The sequence below is a fragment of the Alosa alosa genome, chromosome 22 (assembly GCF_017589495.1).
Source record: "Alosa alosa isolate M-15738 ecotype Scorff River chromosome 22, AALO_Geno_1.1, whole genome shotgun sequence".
Lineage (NCBI taxonomy): Eukaryota > Metazoa > Chordata > Actinopteri > Clupeiformes > Clupeidae > Alosa > Alosa alosa.
The window spans coordinates 27,871,358-27,887,854 of NC_063210.1; the positions used below are offsets into that span (position 1 = coordinate 27,871,358).

The window sequence follows — 16,497 nt, forward strand, 5'->3', positions numbered from 1 at the left end:
TGACTGGCCATCTGCACTGCAAGTGACCACAGGTCCTCTGGTTTGATGTTAGCACTTTAAACCAATAGTTGTCATTTATTGCAATGAAAATTTTCAATTTTATGTACAGTTGCAGTTAGTTTTAGATAAAAAATGTCAATTTTTGTCTGTGACGTTGACTGTGCTGTTCTGCATGTAAGTGAGGCAGCCCTTTGAACATGTTAGAAAACACGACGAACATGACAATGTCTGTCTTACCTTTCTTCTTGAACATGTTAGAAAACACGACGAACACGACAATGTCTGTCTTACCTTTCTTCTTGTTTACGTAGGAAATTGCAATATTGTTGTTTTGTGTTTCTGTTGAACATATCCCATGATCTCTAATGGTAAGGTGTAATGGTTTTGTGTGTGTGTGTTTATTTTAAGCAATTAAAACATATTTTACTGCTCTCCGGTTGTTGTGGTTGTTATTAATAGTACACGGTATGAATGCATACATTAATTATTATGAATGAAATCAGGAATGATATTAGAATAGACCTTTTCTAAAGCAGCCATTTTTACATGAAATATTTGGGCAAGCACAGGTGTTACAAGATGTCTGTCGAATTTAAGTGTGACAGAATCAAAACTTTATTTAATGTCATAAGTAACACCTCGGCCTTGTCAAATATGTCCTGCTTTGTCAAAGTCATCAGCTTCATTCCCTGTACACACGTACCCGAATCATTTCAGATATATTTTTTGGTCCTTCCGTCCACACGACGTTATAGCGCACTCATATTTAACATGCTGTTATAACTCACTCATATTTAACATGATGTTTGTTTTAGCTCACTCATATTTAACACGCTGTTTTAGCTCACTCATATTTAACACACTGTTATAGCTCACTCATATTTAACACGCTGTCTGTTTTAGCTCACTCATATTTAACACACTGTTTTAGCTCACTCATATTTAACACAATGTTTGTTTTAGCTCACTCATATTTAACACGCTGTTTTAGCTCACTCATATTAAACACGCTGTTTGTTTTAGCTCACTCATATTTAACACGCTGTTATAGCTCACTCATATTTAACACACTGTTATAGCTCACTCATATTTAACACGCTGTCTGTTTTAGCTCACTCATATTTAACACAGTTTTAGCTCACTCATATTTAACACAATGTTTGTTTTAGCTCACTCATATTTAACACGCTGTTTTAGCTCACTCATATTAAACACGCTGTTTGTTTTAGCTCACTCATATTTAACACGCTGTTATAGCTCACTCATATTTAACACACTGTTATAGCTCACTCATATTTAACACGCTGTCTGTTTTAGCTCACTCATATTTAACACAGTTTTAGCTCACTCATATTTAACACAATGTTTGTTTTAGCTCACTCATATTTAACATGCTGTTTTAGCTCACTCATATTTAACATGCTGTTACAGCTCACTCATATTTAACACACTGTTTGTTTTAGCTCACTTATATTTAACACACTGTTTTAGCTTACACAGTTACACACAGTTATACATGGTAATATTGTTCATAGTAAATAAGCCTATATTAAAATATGTTTATAAATTGTTTTTAATAATACATTATGCAATAATAATTTGTTAATGAAATACTATTTCCATTATTTAACAGTTGTTAAGGAATTGTCTATGGTTTATAAGATCAGTTAGAATGGGTTTGTTAATGATTATTAAGAAATAAGAAATTATTCTCATCTACATGTATGCATGCCTGTAGGCAAAAAATAATGATTAAACACAAACACGTCTTATGTCTGAGGAAGGGCAGTGTGTCTGAGGAAGGGCAGTGTGTATAAGTAGGGGCTGCTAGGTACCTGTCTTATGTCTGAGGAAGGGCAGTGTGTCCTGAAACGTCACATGTGGTGAATAAACTAGTAGGGGAACATTCCAAACAGATTTTTGTCTGTGGGCGTGTGTGTGTGTGTGCTCAGGTACAGGTGAAGTGGGTGTGTCAGCACAGGTGTATTAAAATGCTGGAGCAGCAGCTCTGTAGCACACACACCATGGCATCAACACTAGGAGCTATCAGAGTCCTTACAGCAGTCATTCTACTGGCCAGAGGTAAGACACACACACACACACACACACACACACACACTATGGCATCGACACCAGGATCTATCAGAGTCATAATTTCTACTGGTCAGTACCATACTGTTGGCGATGGAGTAGTGTGAAGGCTGTTCTTCACAATGTTGCAAAACCAGGGTCAGCCTTATACGTTTCACCGGCAGGGCCAGCGGTCGACATTTTCCGCATTCATGTCTGTGTGCTTCAAAATATATGATTATGTTGGATAACTGTATGCTACTATTAATGACTTAGACTTAAGAGCACCTGGACAGCTTAGTCAATGGCTTAGTTAGTCTATGACCTCCTACAGAGTTAATCAATGACTTCCCTCTACAGAACCAAACAGACACTCACATTCTTATTCAATTGGTAACTTGTTTCCAGCAACTCAGCAAAGTCTCAGGCCCCCATATCAGATAAAGTATGTAGATAGATAGATAGATAGATAGATAGATAGATAGATAGATAGATAGATACTTTATTGATCCCCAAGGTTGTTGCTGAACCATCTTTTGTTCAATCCTGGTCTATATCAATAATGGGTCCCAAAACCAAGGCCTGTAAAATACTTCTGTTCCTATGGCTTCATATTATTTTCAGCCCTGAACATCACACAGTTTGGGCAATAATAATGAAGTATTATTCATAGGCAGCCCAAACTTTATAGGGTGGAAGAGAAACATGTTCTCTGGATGACTGAACCATTAAAAGTTTGTACAGCATTGTCATTGGTTTTCTACAAGGCCCTAGATTTGGAAACAAGTGCAAAAAGAGTGACATTAAGGGTAGTATAAACTTGTTTTGTACACATTTGATATCGGTCATTATTGATTTCTTTACATACTATATTTGATTAATGTTGTATCAATATATGAGCTCTCCTCGTACAATGGCCTCGAAGATTAATTTTCATAGGATTAAAACGGTATGTGTTGTAGCTAGTAGGCACTTGAAATCTATGTGAAAGTAGCTCAGTGTATGGGCAATTAGTGTACAATAAGCGCCAATGTTGTGCCATAGATAAATAAATTGAGTCAAAATTATTGTTTTGCCTCAGGGCCAAGAATGAAAACCCACAGGTATACAATGTAACCAAGTAAGTGTATTTAAGTATGAATGAAACATGGTACATCATTGGCACTTTATACACAAAATGACCATAAACTGAACTATTCCCATGTTGATTTTCGTGTTCCTACTAGCTACCTCACATACCACTCCTGTGAAGATTATCAAAAAATGCAATCACACCTTGTTTTATCCTTAATTCCTCAAATATTGGCTCAACATTAATAAAGTACTGTATTTGCAGACAAAATAATGATTGTTGCCATATGGATACAAAACAATAGTTTACAAGACCCTCAATATGACCCATTTTTGCACTTTTACTCAGGGCCTTATATAAAAGGCACGGTTTGCAGTGCAAACGTTTAATGGTCCAGTCTAACCGAGAACTTCCGGTTCTGTCTTCCACCCTACACAGATTGGGCAGTGTGTGTGTGTGTGTGTGTGTGTGTGTGTCCCAGTATGTGACCTCCTCCATCAAGAAACCAAAGCCACTGTTCCTGCCACCTGTCAGCAGGGTTTCTCAGGGACAGGTTTCTGATATGGAAAGCAGCAAGACAAGTTTCAGGGAGGAGGCCTCTGTCAAGGCCTCAATGGAGCCACAACAAAGAGAAGGGAAACGAGGCGTGGTAGCATACCAATACCACGATGGTTTATTTACTTAAATTCCAATGCAAAAGGGTCGGACAGTAGGGACAGTCGGGTCAGTAGTCAGTGGTGTTGGTGTGTTGAGGGAGGTGTGATGCGTGTGGTCAGTAGTCAGTGGTGTTGGTGTGTGCAGGAGCAGGTTGCATGTTCATGTGCGTGTGGACATGTGCAAATCCCAAACACAGATTTTTTGTAATGAATTTCAGCAGCAGTTTTTACAGAGCACCCATATGACCCTTAGTCAAATTTGGGATTTGCTGGCCAAGAGGCCATTGAAGCCCATTTCCAATGTCCAAAAATTCAGGCACGCAAACATAATTGCTAATCAGGCATGAACGTGTATTTCTCTCTCTGTCTCTCTCTCTCTCTCTCTCTCACACACACACACACACAGGCATAATCAGGCATAAACGTGTATTTCTTTGGAACTGAGTAAACAACTGGGTAACACTTTATAAATAGCAAACTAGTCATTACCTATCCCTTTGGCACAAGTTAATAGTTACACCATAGTTACTGGTGTAAAAAATGCAATGAAGTTGTGTTTGTACAGATGTAAAGTGCATATTGGACATTTGGGAGGGATCATTGAGGGATTGGGGAGGTGGGTTGTGGTTTGGGCTGTGTAGAGATTGTGTGTGAGTGTTGGGGAGGTGGGTTGTGGCTTGGGCTGTGTAGAGATTGTGTGTGAGTGTTGGGGAGGTGGGTTGTGGCTTGGGCTGTGTAGAGATTGTGTGTTAGTGTTGGGGAGGTGGGTGTTTGGATTGTGGGGGCAATAAAGACAGAAAACTTTTCACTTGTGCGAAATAGATATTTCAGTAACAATTTACAAATATTAAGGGTTAGATAATGACTATAGTTTGCTATTTATTATGGCACCTTATTATAAAGTAATACCTTCTAATCACATTCTTCTTGCCTCAATATGCTCATTTCCAAAATTCAACTTAATGCACACAATGGTTTCGGAGTGATATTACATTACATTAGAGTAACGGTCATTTCAAACAAAGGCGCAATTTCTTCGTTTTCCTCAGAGCGAGATTGGACATCATCCATTCGATTATCTTCCGAGTGAGGTGTTGCATTAGCCCCAGCATTAGCCCCAGCTAACCTGTTTCCCAGAGTTACAGGGACTCACACCAAGCTTCTCCGCCGACCAATTCGGACGTTATGCGACACACCTGGCCACCACGCACTCTATGCAGAGGCACAGGCGAAACACTTGGCCTTTGGAATGATGCTCATTGAGCTCAATGCTAATCAAACCAGCTAATAGGCTAACTGAAATAAAACCATGCCAATCTCTAGGTATGGTGAAGGGTATGTGATGATGTGGGGCTATTTTAATTCCAAAGGCCAAGGGAACTTTATTAGGGTGCATAGTATCCTGGATCCATGAAATAACTGGCCTTTAAAAATAAAAATCTGCCTCTATGGCAATTTAACATAGGGGTGCCAATGACCCCTGTTTTTTTAAGGAAGAACATTTATTTATTTATTTATTTTACAAAAAAAAAAAAAAAAAAATGGTGTCCTTAAAGGTTGGATATTGCTTCATTTTTTTAATTAAGGCATTAAGATCAATTTCCAAAAGATGATTTTATACTGTATTCCTCTTTTTAGTCAACTTTAGCATGGGTGCCAACACTTTTGACAATCACTGTAACTGATGACTGATAACATTAAAAGGAATCAAATGTTTAGCGATCATGAAATAATACAATACATAATATCAACAAGCAGGAAGATAATAAAGAGCAGTTCTACTCAAACTACTTGTGCACGTAGGCAGAAGATTGGTCAAATCTAGCAAGTAGGAAAGTTTAGTGGATGGCATGAAAGTGAGACATTCGAAAGGCCAACGAAAGTTAAGGTTGCTTTTGATAGCACAAAGACGCAAAACTGGTGCTCTAAATAGCGATTCTGTTGCCTTTGAAAGGTTCTCTTATCGACACATTTAACCGCACACCTGCTTTTACAAGGCGGAAATATTTACAGAAACTGTTATATTGTCCAATTGCTAATTCTGAGTATAGAATGAGCTGATTGGCTGGTTCTGAGTGTAGTATGAGCTGATTGGCTGGTTCTGAGTGTAGTATGAGCTGATTGGCTGGTTCTGAGTGTAGTAGGAGCTGATTGGCTGGTTCTGATGTAGTATGAGGATGTTCATGACTGACTCTGATTACTTTGTCTTTCAGGATGCCTCTCACAGCTGGATGGTGAGTTCCACACACACACACACACACACATATGCACATACACTCATACACACACCACACACACACACATTCCAACACACTCATACACACACACACACACACACACATTCACACACACACACACACACACACACACACATTCCAACACACACACACACACACACACACACATATGCACATACACACACTCACACACTCATACACACACCACACACACACACACACACACATTCCAACACACTCATACACACACACACACACACTCTCACACACCCCACACACACACACACACTAATACACACACCACAGACACACCATACACACACACACACTGTGTCTGATTGGTCTCCTTGTGTCCAGTTTGTGGCCAGGCCCCTCTCAACACACACAACACGCGCATCGTGGGCGGAGAGAACGCACCAGCGGGGGCGTGGCCATGGCAGGCCAGTCTGACACGTAATGGAAGGCACTTCTGCGGAGGGTCCCTCATCAACAAGGACTGGGTTCTGACCGCCGCCCACTGCTTTCCCAGGTGAGAGTGTGTGTGAACACACACACACACACAAACACACACACACACACACACACACACGCACGCGCACATACACGCACACGCACGGGTACACACACGCACGCACACACACATACACACACGCACGCACGCACAGACACACACACGGACACACACACACAGACACACACACGGACACACACACACAAAGACACATACACACACACACACGCTCACACACACACGCACGCACACACACACACACACACAGACACACACACACACACACAGACACACACACACACACACACAAACACACACATGAATACATCAAAAGCTCTCGCACCCTGACACCTAGGGATGTAACGGTATGAAAATTTCATCTCACGGTTAGAGTGACCAAAATTATCACGGTTTTCGGTATTATCGCGGTATTTTTAAAAGTGTGTTCAATATGTTCAGAAAGCACTAATAGGCCTACATAAGCTGAAATAGTTTCAAAAAGTGTGACAGCATTTACTACATTACAAAATATATGACTTGGAGTTTGCTATTTCTGTTATATGGATCCATTGAGTGAGACCAAAGTAAGTGTTCAAAATAAAACTTGACTAGGATACGGTATTCTCCTGATAACATGAGTGGAATGAATTTAATGTACACAAACATAAAAACACGCAGAGTGGCTACATGATACAGTGCATGTTTTGCGGTGAAGCCAAATCCGAATCACGGGCAAATCCATCAAGTAGATAACAGAATCAGTAGGATACCAGTTTTGTTTCATTGTACCAGGCCTACTGTATGTCAAAAGCAGGCTCGCATGAAGCTGGGAAGGATTAAACACAGGGTTTCCACACCGTGGTAATCAACCGTAATAATCATGATATTTGAAATGAAAACGGTAATTGTTATCGTCAACATTTTTATCACGGTTTACCATTATACCGGTAATCGTTATGTGGTGTCGAATTAAAATTAACTGATCCAAACTCAGAAGAATTGTGACAAAGCAACAGGATACTGCAGAAGGTGGAGCTTTAATCCAATACAGAGCATAGGTTCATGAAGCCAGCTACCAGCATTCTGTCTTTACACAGCTTATATACCCCTTTTTTAGTAGCATCACTTGTTTTTGTTAACTCAGACTAGAACAGAGCTTCTATGTATTCATTACCTCTTTTGGTAATACATATGTGCTGAACAGATGCTAAGGCTGACCAGGCCTCTATGCCCTTATATGGGCATGCCTTTGGCTAAACTTCTCCCCTGCTGTTTTACCACATCACCCTCAGACCGTTTTCCCAATGTACAGAACATCTTTTAGTAAACTACAAAATATCCTATCATGAAACTTACATAAAATCCACGACAGTTACATCCCTACTGACACCTGTTCATGTATTGTTTAGTGATGTCATTGGAAGTCGCTCTAAGTTTGGGCTGAAGCGTCTGCTAAGAAGCGTAAACATAAACACAAACACAATATTTTAGATGTAGATGTTTTACAGACACTTCAAAATGGCCATGCATTTGTGAGATGGTTAAAAATAGTGAATAGTGTTTATGTGTATGGCATGAGTTGTTTATGATCTGAGTTGTTTATGTTTATGATATGAGTTGTTTATGATCTGAGTTGTTTACTGGTGGACGCCTATTCCTCTGCAGAACCAGCACCTCTGGCCTGGTCATCTACCTCGGACGGCAGACTCAGCAGGGCAGCAACGCCAACGAGGTCTCCAGGACCGTCACTCAGGTCATCAATCATCCCAAATACGACGACTCAACCAGCGATAACGACATCGCCCTCCTCCAACTGTCCTCCTCCGTCAGCTTCACCAACTACATCCGCCCCGTCTGCCTGGCAGCAGCCAGCAGCACTTTCAACAGGGGCACGGACAGCTGGGTAACCGGCTGGGGCACGATTAGATCAGGAGGTGAGCACACACACACACACACACACACACACACACTCAAACACACACACACACACACACTCAACACAGACACACACACACACACACACACACACACACTCAACACACACACACACACACACTCAACACACACACACACACACACACACACACACACTCAACACACACACACACTTAACTGTGTTGAGTGTAGAAAAGTAAGTGGCCCAGGTCCCGAAAACTATCAGCTCCAGTTCCTGCATTAAAAACAGCCCTTGTGACACACTGTTCATTACCACAATGGACACTTGCTTTAGCATCTCTATTCTTGTCAAATGCAACATATTTATAGTGTCTCTTTGGTGTAAGACACACTTTGATTGGTCGCTGTCTCCCCTAGAACCCCTCCCCTCACCCCAGACGCTACAGGAAGTGGAGGTGCCCGTCGTGGGAAACAGGAAGTGCTTCTGCAAGTACAGCGTGCGGAACATGGGCATCACAGACAACATGATCTGTGCCGGGAGGGACGAGGGAGGCAAGGACTCCTGTCAGGTGATCATGTGACTATTTACCTGTGTCAGGTGATCATATGACTGTTTACCTGTGTCAGGTGATCATATGACTGTTTACCTGTGTCAGGTGATCATGTGACTATTTACCTGTGTCGGGTGATCATATGACTGTTTACCTGTGTCAGGTGATCATGTGACTATTTACCTGTGTCAGGTGATCATGTGACTATTTACACTATTTACCTGTGTCAGGTGATCATGTGACTATTTACCTGTGTCAGGTGATCATGTGACTATTTGCCTGTGTCAGGTGATCATGTGACTATTTGCCTGTGTCAGGTGATCATGTGACTGTTTACCTGTGTCAGGTGATCATGTGACTATTTACACTATTTACCTGTGTCAGGTGATCATGTGAGAGTTTACCTGTATTAGGTGATCATGATCATGTGACTATTTACCTGTATTAGGGGATCATGATCATGTGACTATGAGAGTTTACCTGTATCAGGAGAGCCTGTAACTATTTACCTGTGTCAGGTGATCATATGAGAGTTTACCTGTATTAGGTGATCATGATCATGTGACTATTTACCTGTATTAGGTGATCATATGAGAGTTTACCTGTATTAGGTGATCATGATCATGGGACTATTTACCTGTGCATAGGTGCCAACTCTCACGCATTGGCCGTGAGACACACGCATTTGATTAGTTTCACACACTCACACGCCACACCCCCGATTTCTCACGCTGAAGTGTCAACCCGGTCGGTCAGATGCCTGAAAAATGAGTTTAGCCTATCAATTAGGGGTTTGCATGGCGTGTCATCAGATCTGGACGTCGCCATATTGGAGATACTCGCCTCATTAGAAAGCACTAGGCACTGAAGTAAATCCCTAACATCGTCAAGGAAAATGGTTAATTTTTGCCATGTTTTAGGTTGTACCAATAGGTCAGACTGAGAAAAACATCTGGTGTAGGTATCGACTTCCAAAAGTTATTAAAAAACCAGGGTGAAAGGAGAATAATGCCAGAAGTTATCAGAGGAAGGGGGGCGCTTGTGGTTGAACTTGGTACTTCGTCTCCCTCACCCAACTCATATGGATCTGCGCTGCCAATAATCCGTCATTTCTCGAAATATCGCGCATTTTCTTGTGGTCCAAGTCCTGCCCTATATGCCTTTGCATCTTACACGCATTTTGATGAGCTTTTCTGTTGTTTAGACACGGCTACAATCACGTAAGATATCCAAAGTGCATAATACTCCAATGTACTTCATTCACTGAGTATCGCCAATATGGCCGCGCGTGCTGGGTTGCCATGGTTACCGGCCAGAACGTGACGTCCGTGCAAACCTCTAATAGATCTACCTGTTGAGCCACGGTTATGCTTTCAGAGACGGTGAGAGGGTTCAAGAGCACCCCCTGTCTGTGGAATTTTATACATTTTCTCTCATTTGGCGGCTACTTCAGAAGCCGCCCCAGGCTTATTCCCCAAGATTTCCGGCTTCAGGTATGCTGTGAGTATTATTGAGTATCTTTCACGCTGAAGTGTCAACCTGGTAGGTCAAATACCTGGCAGATGAGGTTCAACTAAACTAAACCTATACATATGATATCACACATCAGGTGAACGTGCGGAATCTAAGCTATTATTAGCCAAGTTGCTGTGATATATGGTTCGGCGAGAAAATTAACATTGAACCGGCGTGCAATTTAGGCTAATCATATTTGCATTTTGCACACAGTGCACACCCATTACTCTCGGTTTAATATTTCACTAACCCTTCACACAACACGTGGCAAACCCAATATCACAATAAACAGCAAACCGTACCGAATACGAGAATATAAAACATGCCTTTGTGCAATTAGTGGTTCCTAAGTAATCCGGTTTTGAAATTGCAACACATTTCTACATAGCCTCATTGGGGCAAAATGTATTGTATGTATTGTATATGTATTCTAATGTAAACTATTTGTCAGTAGGCCTACATACATTTTTGTAAATTGCTCAGCCATAGATTCTCCCACTATCATGGTTCTTATATTGTCAGGTTCCAGCCAATCCCATTACAGATAAATGAATATATTTATATTGGCATGCTTCCTAGTGACATTAATGCAAAAATATGAAGAAAATCAAATAACGAGACACAAATATTGATATAAAGCCTGACATAAGCCATATGCAAACATTCACATCATGCAGATATGGGTCCATCCTGAAAAAGGAATAGCATGTAGGCTATAGGCTGTGGCCATTACCATTACCATATGTTCGCATACAAGGCATTTCAGGCCACAGATATAACCTAGGGGACACAATGAAAATAAATTAAAACTCCCCTGTGTGTTAATGTCAACACTTATTTCTTTGCATTGATGTGCGACTATAGAGTTGATGAACTCCAGTGATATGCAAATTCCTTGCTGCAGACATTGCAGAGGACTTTATTTTCAACACTTTATTTTTTATCAACACCATCAGGCCGTTTTTTAAAAGTAAATGTTCCAATCAATGATCCAGGCAGCACGTTTTCTTCTCTCTCTTTCATTTTACAGTCTAATTTTTACTGACTTGAACGGCTCGGGGTCAAAGGTCATATGGAATCGATTAATCTGCACTAATTTTTTTAATCAGTTATTTTTTCTCAAATTAATGAATCGAAATTAATCAGTTATTTTGACAGCCCTACTTTATTTTGTTATATAAAAGTATCTAAATAACCTGTTAAAATGTACCAGAATTCAGGAATGTACCAGAATTCAGGAATTGCATCTAGTCCAAAAAAAATTTTCTGGAGGAGGACCCCCATACCCCCCCTCTGAACTGTCCCACCCACTTTCACAATGCCTCCGACGCCCATGGTCCTAGTAGTAGGCTAGATCCCTTTGATACCAATGTTCATTTAACTCTGGGACCCTGGTCCCAGGGATGGATTACTGCACAGGCCTTCCGGGCCCAGACCCAGGGGACCAAGGTGTCAGGGGGCCCTGCAGCCCAAGCCTTTGCATGGAATCATTGCCTCAATATCAACACATCAGGATGTAGGCTATGAATCTGATTGAATTTAGTATTGGCTATCCTCAAAATGCTAGCCTGACGAGCCAGACCCACATTAAAACGTTCGCAGTGCTCAGTCCGAGGGGCGGGATAATCGGTTGTCTTTCAAATTCCTTCTGCACGCAATAGGACAGCACTGAGTCCCATGCGTTTTCCCACCAGCGGAGCTAGTTGGCTAGTTCAAACTTTTGCCATCTCAAAACAAGCTTAACTCGTGTCACACTGTTGGCCAACAGCAATATCCATCTTCTTTGTTTTCAAGTAGCAGGGAATTCAAGCCAAACCGTTGCAACTCTGCCATCAATCATTATGTTAAGCCCGCCTAACGACTCTATAGACGATTTGATTGACCTGATAGAAGTTTAATTTTTCGAGCTCACAAGCCAACGGAGAGTTGCTAGACTAGCCCTGGAAGCAAATGTAATTTGCTGCCGCTAGGGTGTGTCTAGATTTCTAAGCAACCAAAATGCACCAGAATACAGGAAATCACATCAAACAAATGAAAAAAATTCTGGGGGAGGACCCCTAAACCACCCTTCCACATATGCGACAATTAGTGGAGAGCCCTTAATACATGTGGGCCCAGGGGCCCGAAAGTTCATAATCCATCCATGCCTGGTCCCTACACCTGAGAACCACTGATGTTTTTTTTACTGTACGGTATAATGCTGAATGAGCCAAACAAACATTTCCGCAGCAACATTTTGGTTGGCCCCACCAAATCTCACTCCAAGGTTTTTTGAAAAGTTGGCAGCCCTGATCATGTGACTATTTACCTGTGTCAGGTGATCATGTGACTATTTACCTGTATTAGGTGATCATGTGACTGTTTATCTGTATTAGGAGATGTGAGAGTTTAAGGGCCTTTCCAAAACCAGTCTCTACCCTCCTTATGGAGTGCGCTGGAGACTAAATGGAGTTCCCTTTATTAGAATGTAGGTAGGGTGTTAGAACATAGGGTATTAGAACGTAGGGTATTAGAACGTAGACGTCATGCACTCTCCCTAGCAGAACAGGTTGTGACAGAACCATGGATTTGACATATTCATGTAGAACTAATATTTCTATGAAGCATTCTCCATGACGTGTGGCATTAATTGACACACACCCTTAACAAGTCACCATCGGTGTTCACTTGGAACTGGAGGGTTTATGACACACTACCACTTTACAGTAATTGCTTTCGGATGACCCTTACTATCTACACGTGCAAGCAGAGGGCAAGTGGGTAGGAAAGGGCTCACCTGTGTCAGGTGATCATGTGAGAGTTTACCTGTGTCAGGTGATCATGTGAGAGTTTACCTGTGTCAGGTGGTCATGTGACTATTTACGTACCTGTATCAGGTTAGTTTACCTGTGTCAGGTGAGCCCGTAACTATTTAGCTGTGTCAGATGATCATGTGAGAGTTTGTCTGTGTCAGATGATCATGTGAGAGTTTACCTGTGTCAGGTGATCATGTGAGAGTTTGTCAGGTGATCATGTGAGAGTTTACCTGTGTCAAGTGATCATGTGAGAGTTTACCTGTGTCAGAGGATCATGTGAGAGTTTACCTGTGTCAGGTGATCATGTGAGAGTTTACCTGTGTCAGGTGATCATGCGAGAGTTTACCTGTGTCAGAGGATAATGTGACTATTTACGTACTGTATCAGGTTAGTTGACCTGTGTCAGGTGAGCCAGTAACTATTTAGCTGTGTCAGATGATAATGTGAGAGTTTCTCTGTGTTAAGTGAGCCCTTAAATACTACTACTGAATACTGAATGTAAATGGGATAGTTCTTTTATTTTTTTAATGAATTTACACAACACTCCAAACATCTGATTTTTTGTGGAGTGCTGTGTGTCGGTTGATGAGGAAAAATCCATTTTCAGATGATGATGTCTGTGAGAGTTTACCTGTGTCAGGTGAGCCTTTAACTGGGTTTTTGGCATTATGGGATGGTAACACTAGTCCGTTCTGACCCGTTTCCCAGGGAGACTCTGGTGGTCCGATGGTGAGTAAGCAGAATAACAGGTGGGTCCAGTCCGGCGTCGTGAGCTTCGGTATCGGCTGTGCTCTGGCAGAATTCCCGGGGGTGTACGCACGCGTCTCCCAGTACGAGAGCTGGATCAAGACTCAGATCACCAGTAACCAGCCGGGCTTCGTCACGTTCACCTCCAGTGGGACTGACTCAGACCTTACTACCACCTGTGCTGGTCTGCCTGCCATCACCACCACCACCATTGCAACCACCACAGTGGCCCGTAAGTAACACCACCACCCCAACACACCATCACCCCACCATCACCCCACCACACCATCACCCCAACACACCACCACCCCAACACATAACAACCCCAACACACCAAAACCCCAACACATAACAACCCCAACACACCACCACACCATCACCCCATCACACCACCACCCTAACACATAAAAATCTACACACCATCACCCCACCACACCATCACCCCAACACACCACCACCCCAACACATAACAACCCCAACACACCAACACCCCAACCATACCTGTCAACATTTAGCTTTCCAAAACGGGATTTTTTTTTTTCGGGGTCAGTGTTTATACCGGATCTGTGTTTGCATATTTAATACGTTTCATACACGTGTTTTAACTTAATTTTAACTTAACAACCAACACATAACAACCCCAACACACCATCACCCCAACACATAACAACCCCAACATCTAACAACCCTAACACATAACAACCCCAATACACCATCACACCAACACACCATCACCCCAACACACCACCACCCTTACACATAACAACCCCAACACACCACCACCCCAACACACCATCACCCCAACACATAACAACCCCAACACACCATCACCCCAACACATAACAACCCAACACACCATCACCCCAACACACCACCACCCCAACACACCACCACCCTAACACATAACAACCCCAACACACCAACACCCCAACACATAACAACCCCAACATATAACAACCCTAACACATAACAACCCCAACACACCATCACCCCAACACACCATCACACCAACACACCATCACCCCAACACACCATCACCCCAACACACCACCACTCCAACACACCACCACTCCAACACATAACAACCCCAACACACCAACACACCACCACTCCAACACATAACAACCCCAACACCCCATCACCCTGTACGTGGGGTCGGAGATATCTGGTCAGATATTGTAAAGTGGGAGGATGGTCTGCTGCCTCAGTATAACTAATGTTAATGATGCTTCTCTTTTCCTCCCTTCTCTCTCCCTTTCTCTCTTCGTCTCTTTCTCTCTATCTCCCTTTCCTTTTCTCTCTCTCATCCTCATCTTTCCTCTTTTCATTTTCTGTGTGTGTACGTGTGTGTGTGTGTTTCTGGTGTGTGTGTGTGTGTGTTTCTGCTGTGTGTGTGTGTGTGTGTGTATGTCCCATCTGTGTGTTTGATTATACCTGCCCCCCTAGCGGTGGTATGTGGACGGGCGGCTCTGAACTCGCGTCTGATTGGTGGATTGGACGTGGTGGCGGGGGTGTGGCCCTGGATGGCCAGTCTGCACAGTAAGGAACGCGGTGCCCACGTGTGCGGAGGAACTCTGGTCAGTGAGGACCTCGTCCTCACATCAGCCAACTGCTTCTCTAGGTAGGAGTACACACCTTATACACACACACAAACACACATACATTCACACTCTCACAAACCCTCAATTTTGAGAGATTATACAATACACAATCTAAAATTGAAAAAAGGTTTGGAGTTACACGGAAGTCATTGGGAGTTCTGACGTCTGTCGTACAGGGCCCTGAGCTCCCATAAGGAATGTCCATAAGGAATCAGAACTCCCATAAGGAATCAGAACTACCATAAGGAATGTCCATAAGGAATCAGAACTCCCATAAGGAATCAGAACTCCCATAAGGGATGTTCCAGAGCCATATAAAGGTAGAGTTGTGACAATGGGTGTTCAAAATTTGTTAAGGCCACGTGGTTCATGTAAACTAAAAACAAAAAGTTCCCGGAAGTGATTGACAATGGATTAGAATGCATTAAATAAGCTACTGTTCAATGAGAGACAGAGCCACACTTTTGGGTAATTGACAGACAATAAATGCATTGATATTTATAACACAGTGTAATTATTGTGTAAACTGTGTAGTTATCCTACCATTACAACAATATTAAATTAAATTCCAGACCGTAGCCTGCTAAATATCAGAAGATGACCTTTTTTTCTCCCTTTTACGTATGTGTCACTTAATATTAGTTTCTGTATAAAACCAAGACTTTCTTTCAAGACTTTCAAGACCAAGAGATTCTTTAGAAAACGCAATAGCACCCACCCGTGCTAGTACGTGACTCAAGAGCTGTAAACAGTGTTTTTGAGACTGTGTGTAGCCTACAAAAGCGCATGGAGATTTTAATTTTGCAACGAGAAACTGTAACACAGCTAGTCTAAGTCTAACATTAA

General features: G+C 42.1%; 1 protein-coding gene across 1 annotated transcript in view; it reads left to right on the top strand.

Moving 5' to 3' along the window:
• The first annotated feature begins 2,000 nt into the window (after nt 1-2,000).
• LOC125287526 (transmembrane protease serine 9-like) overlaps nt 2,001-16,497 on the top strand; it is an 86,891-nt gene continuing 72,394 nt past the window's right edge. The window contains exons 1-2 of the mRNA XM_048233408.1: nt 2,001-2,082; nt 6,012-6,032. Of these exons, the coding sequence (XP_048089365.1) occupies nt 2,025-2,082; nt 6,012-6,032 (79 nt within the window). The 5' untranslated portion in view covers nt 2,001-2,024. The remainder of the gene's footprint in view (nt 2,083-6,011; nt 6,033-16,497) is intronic.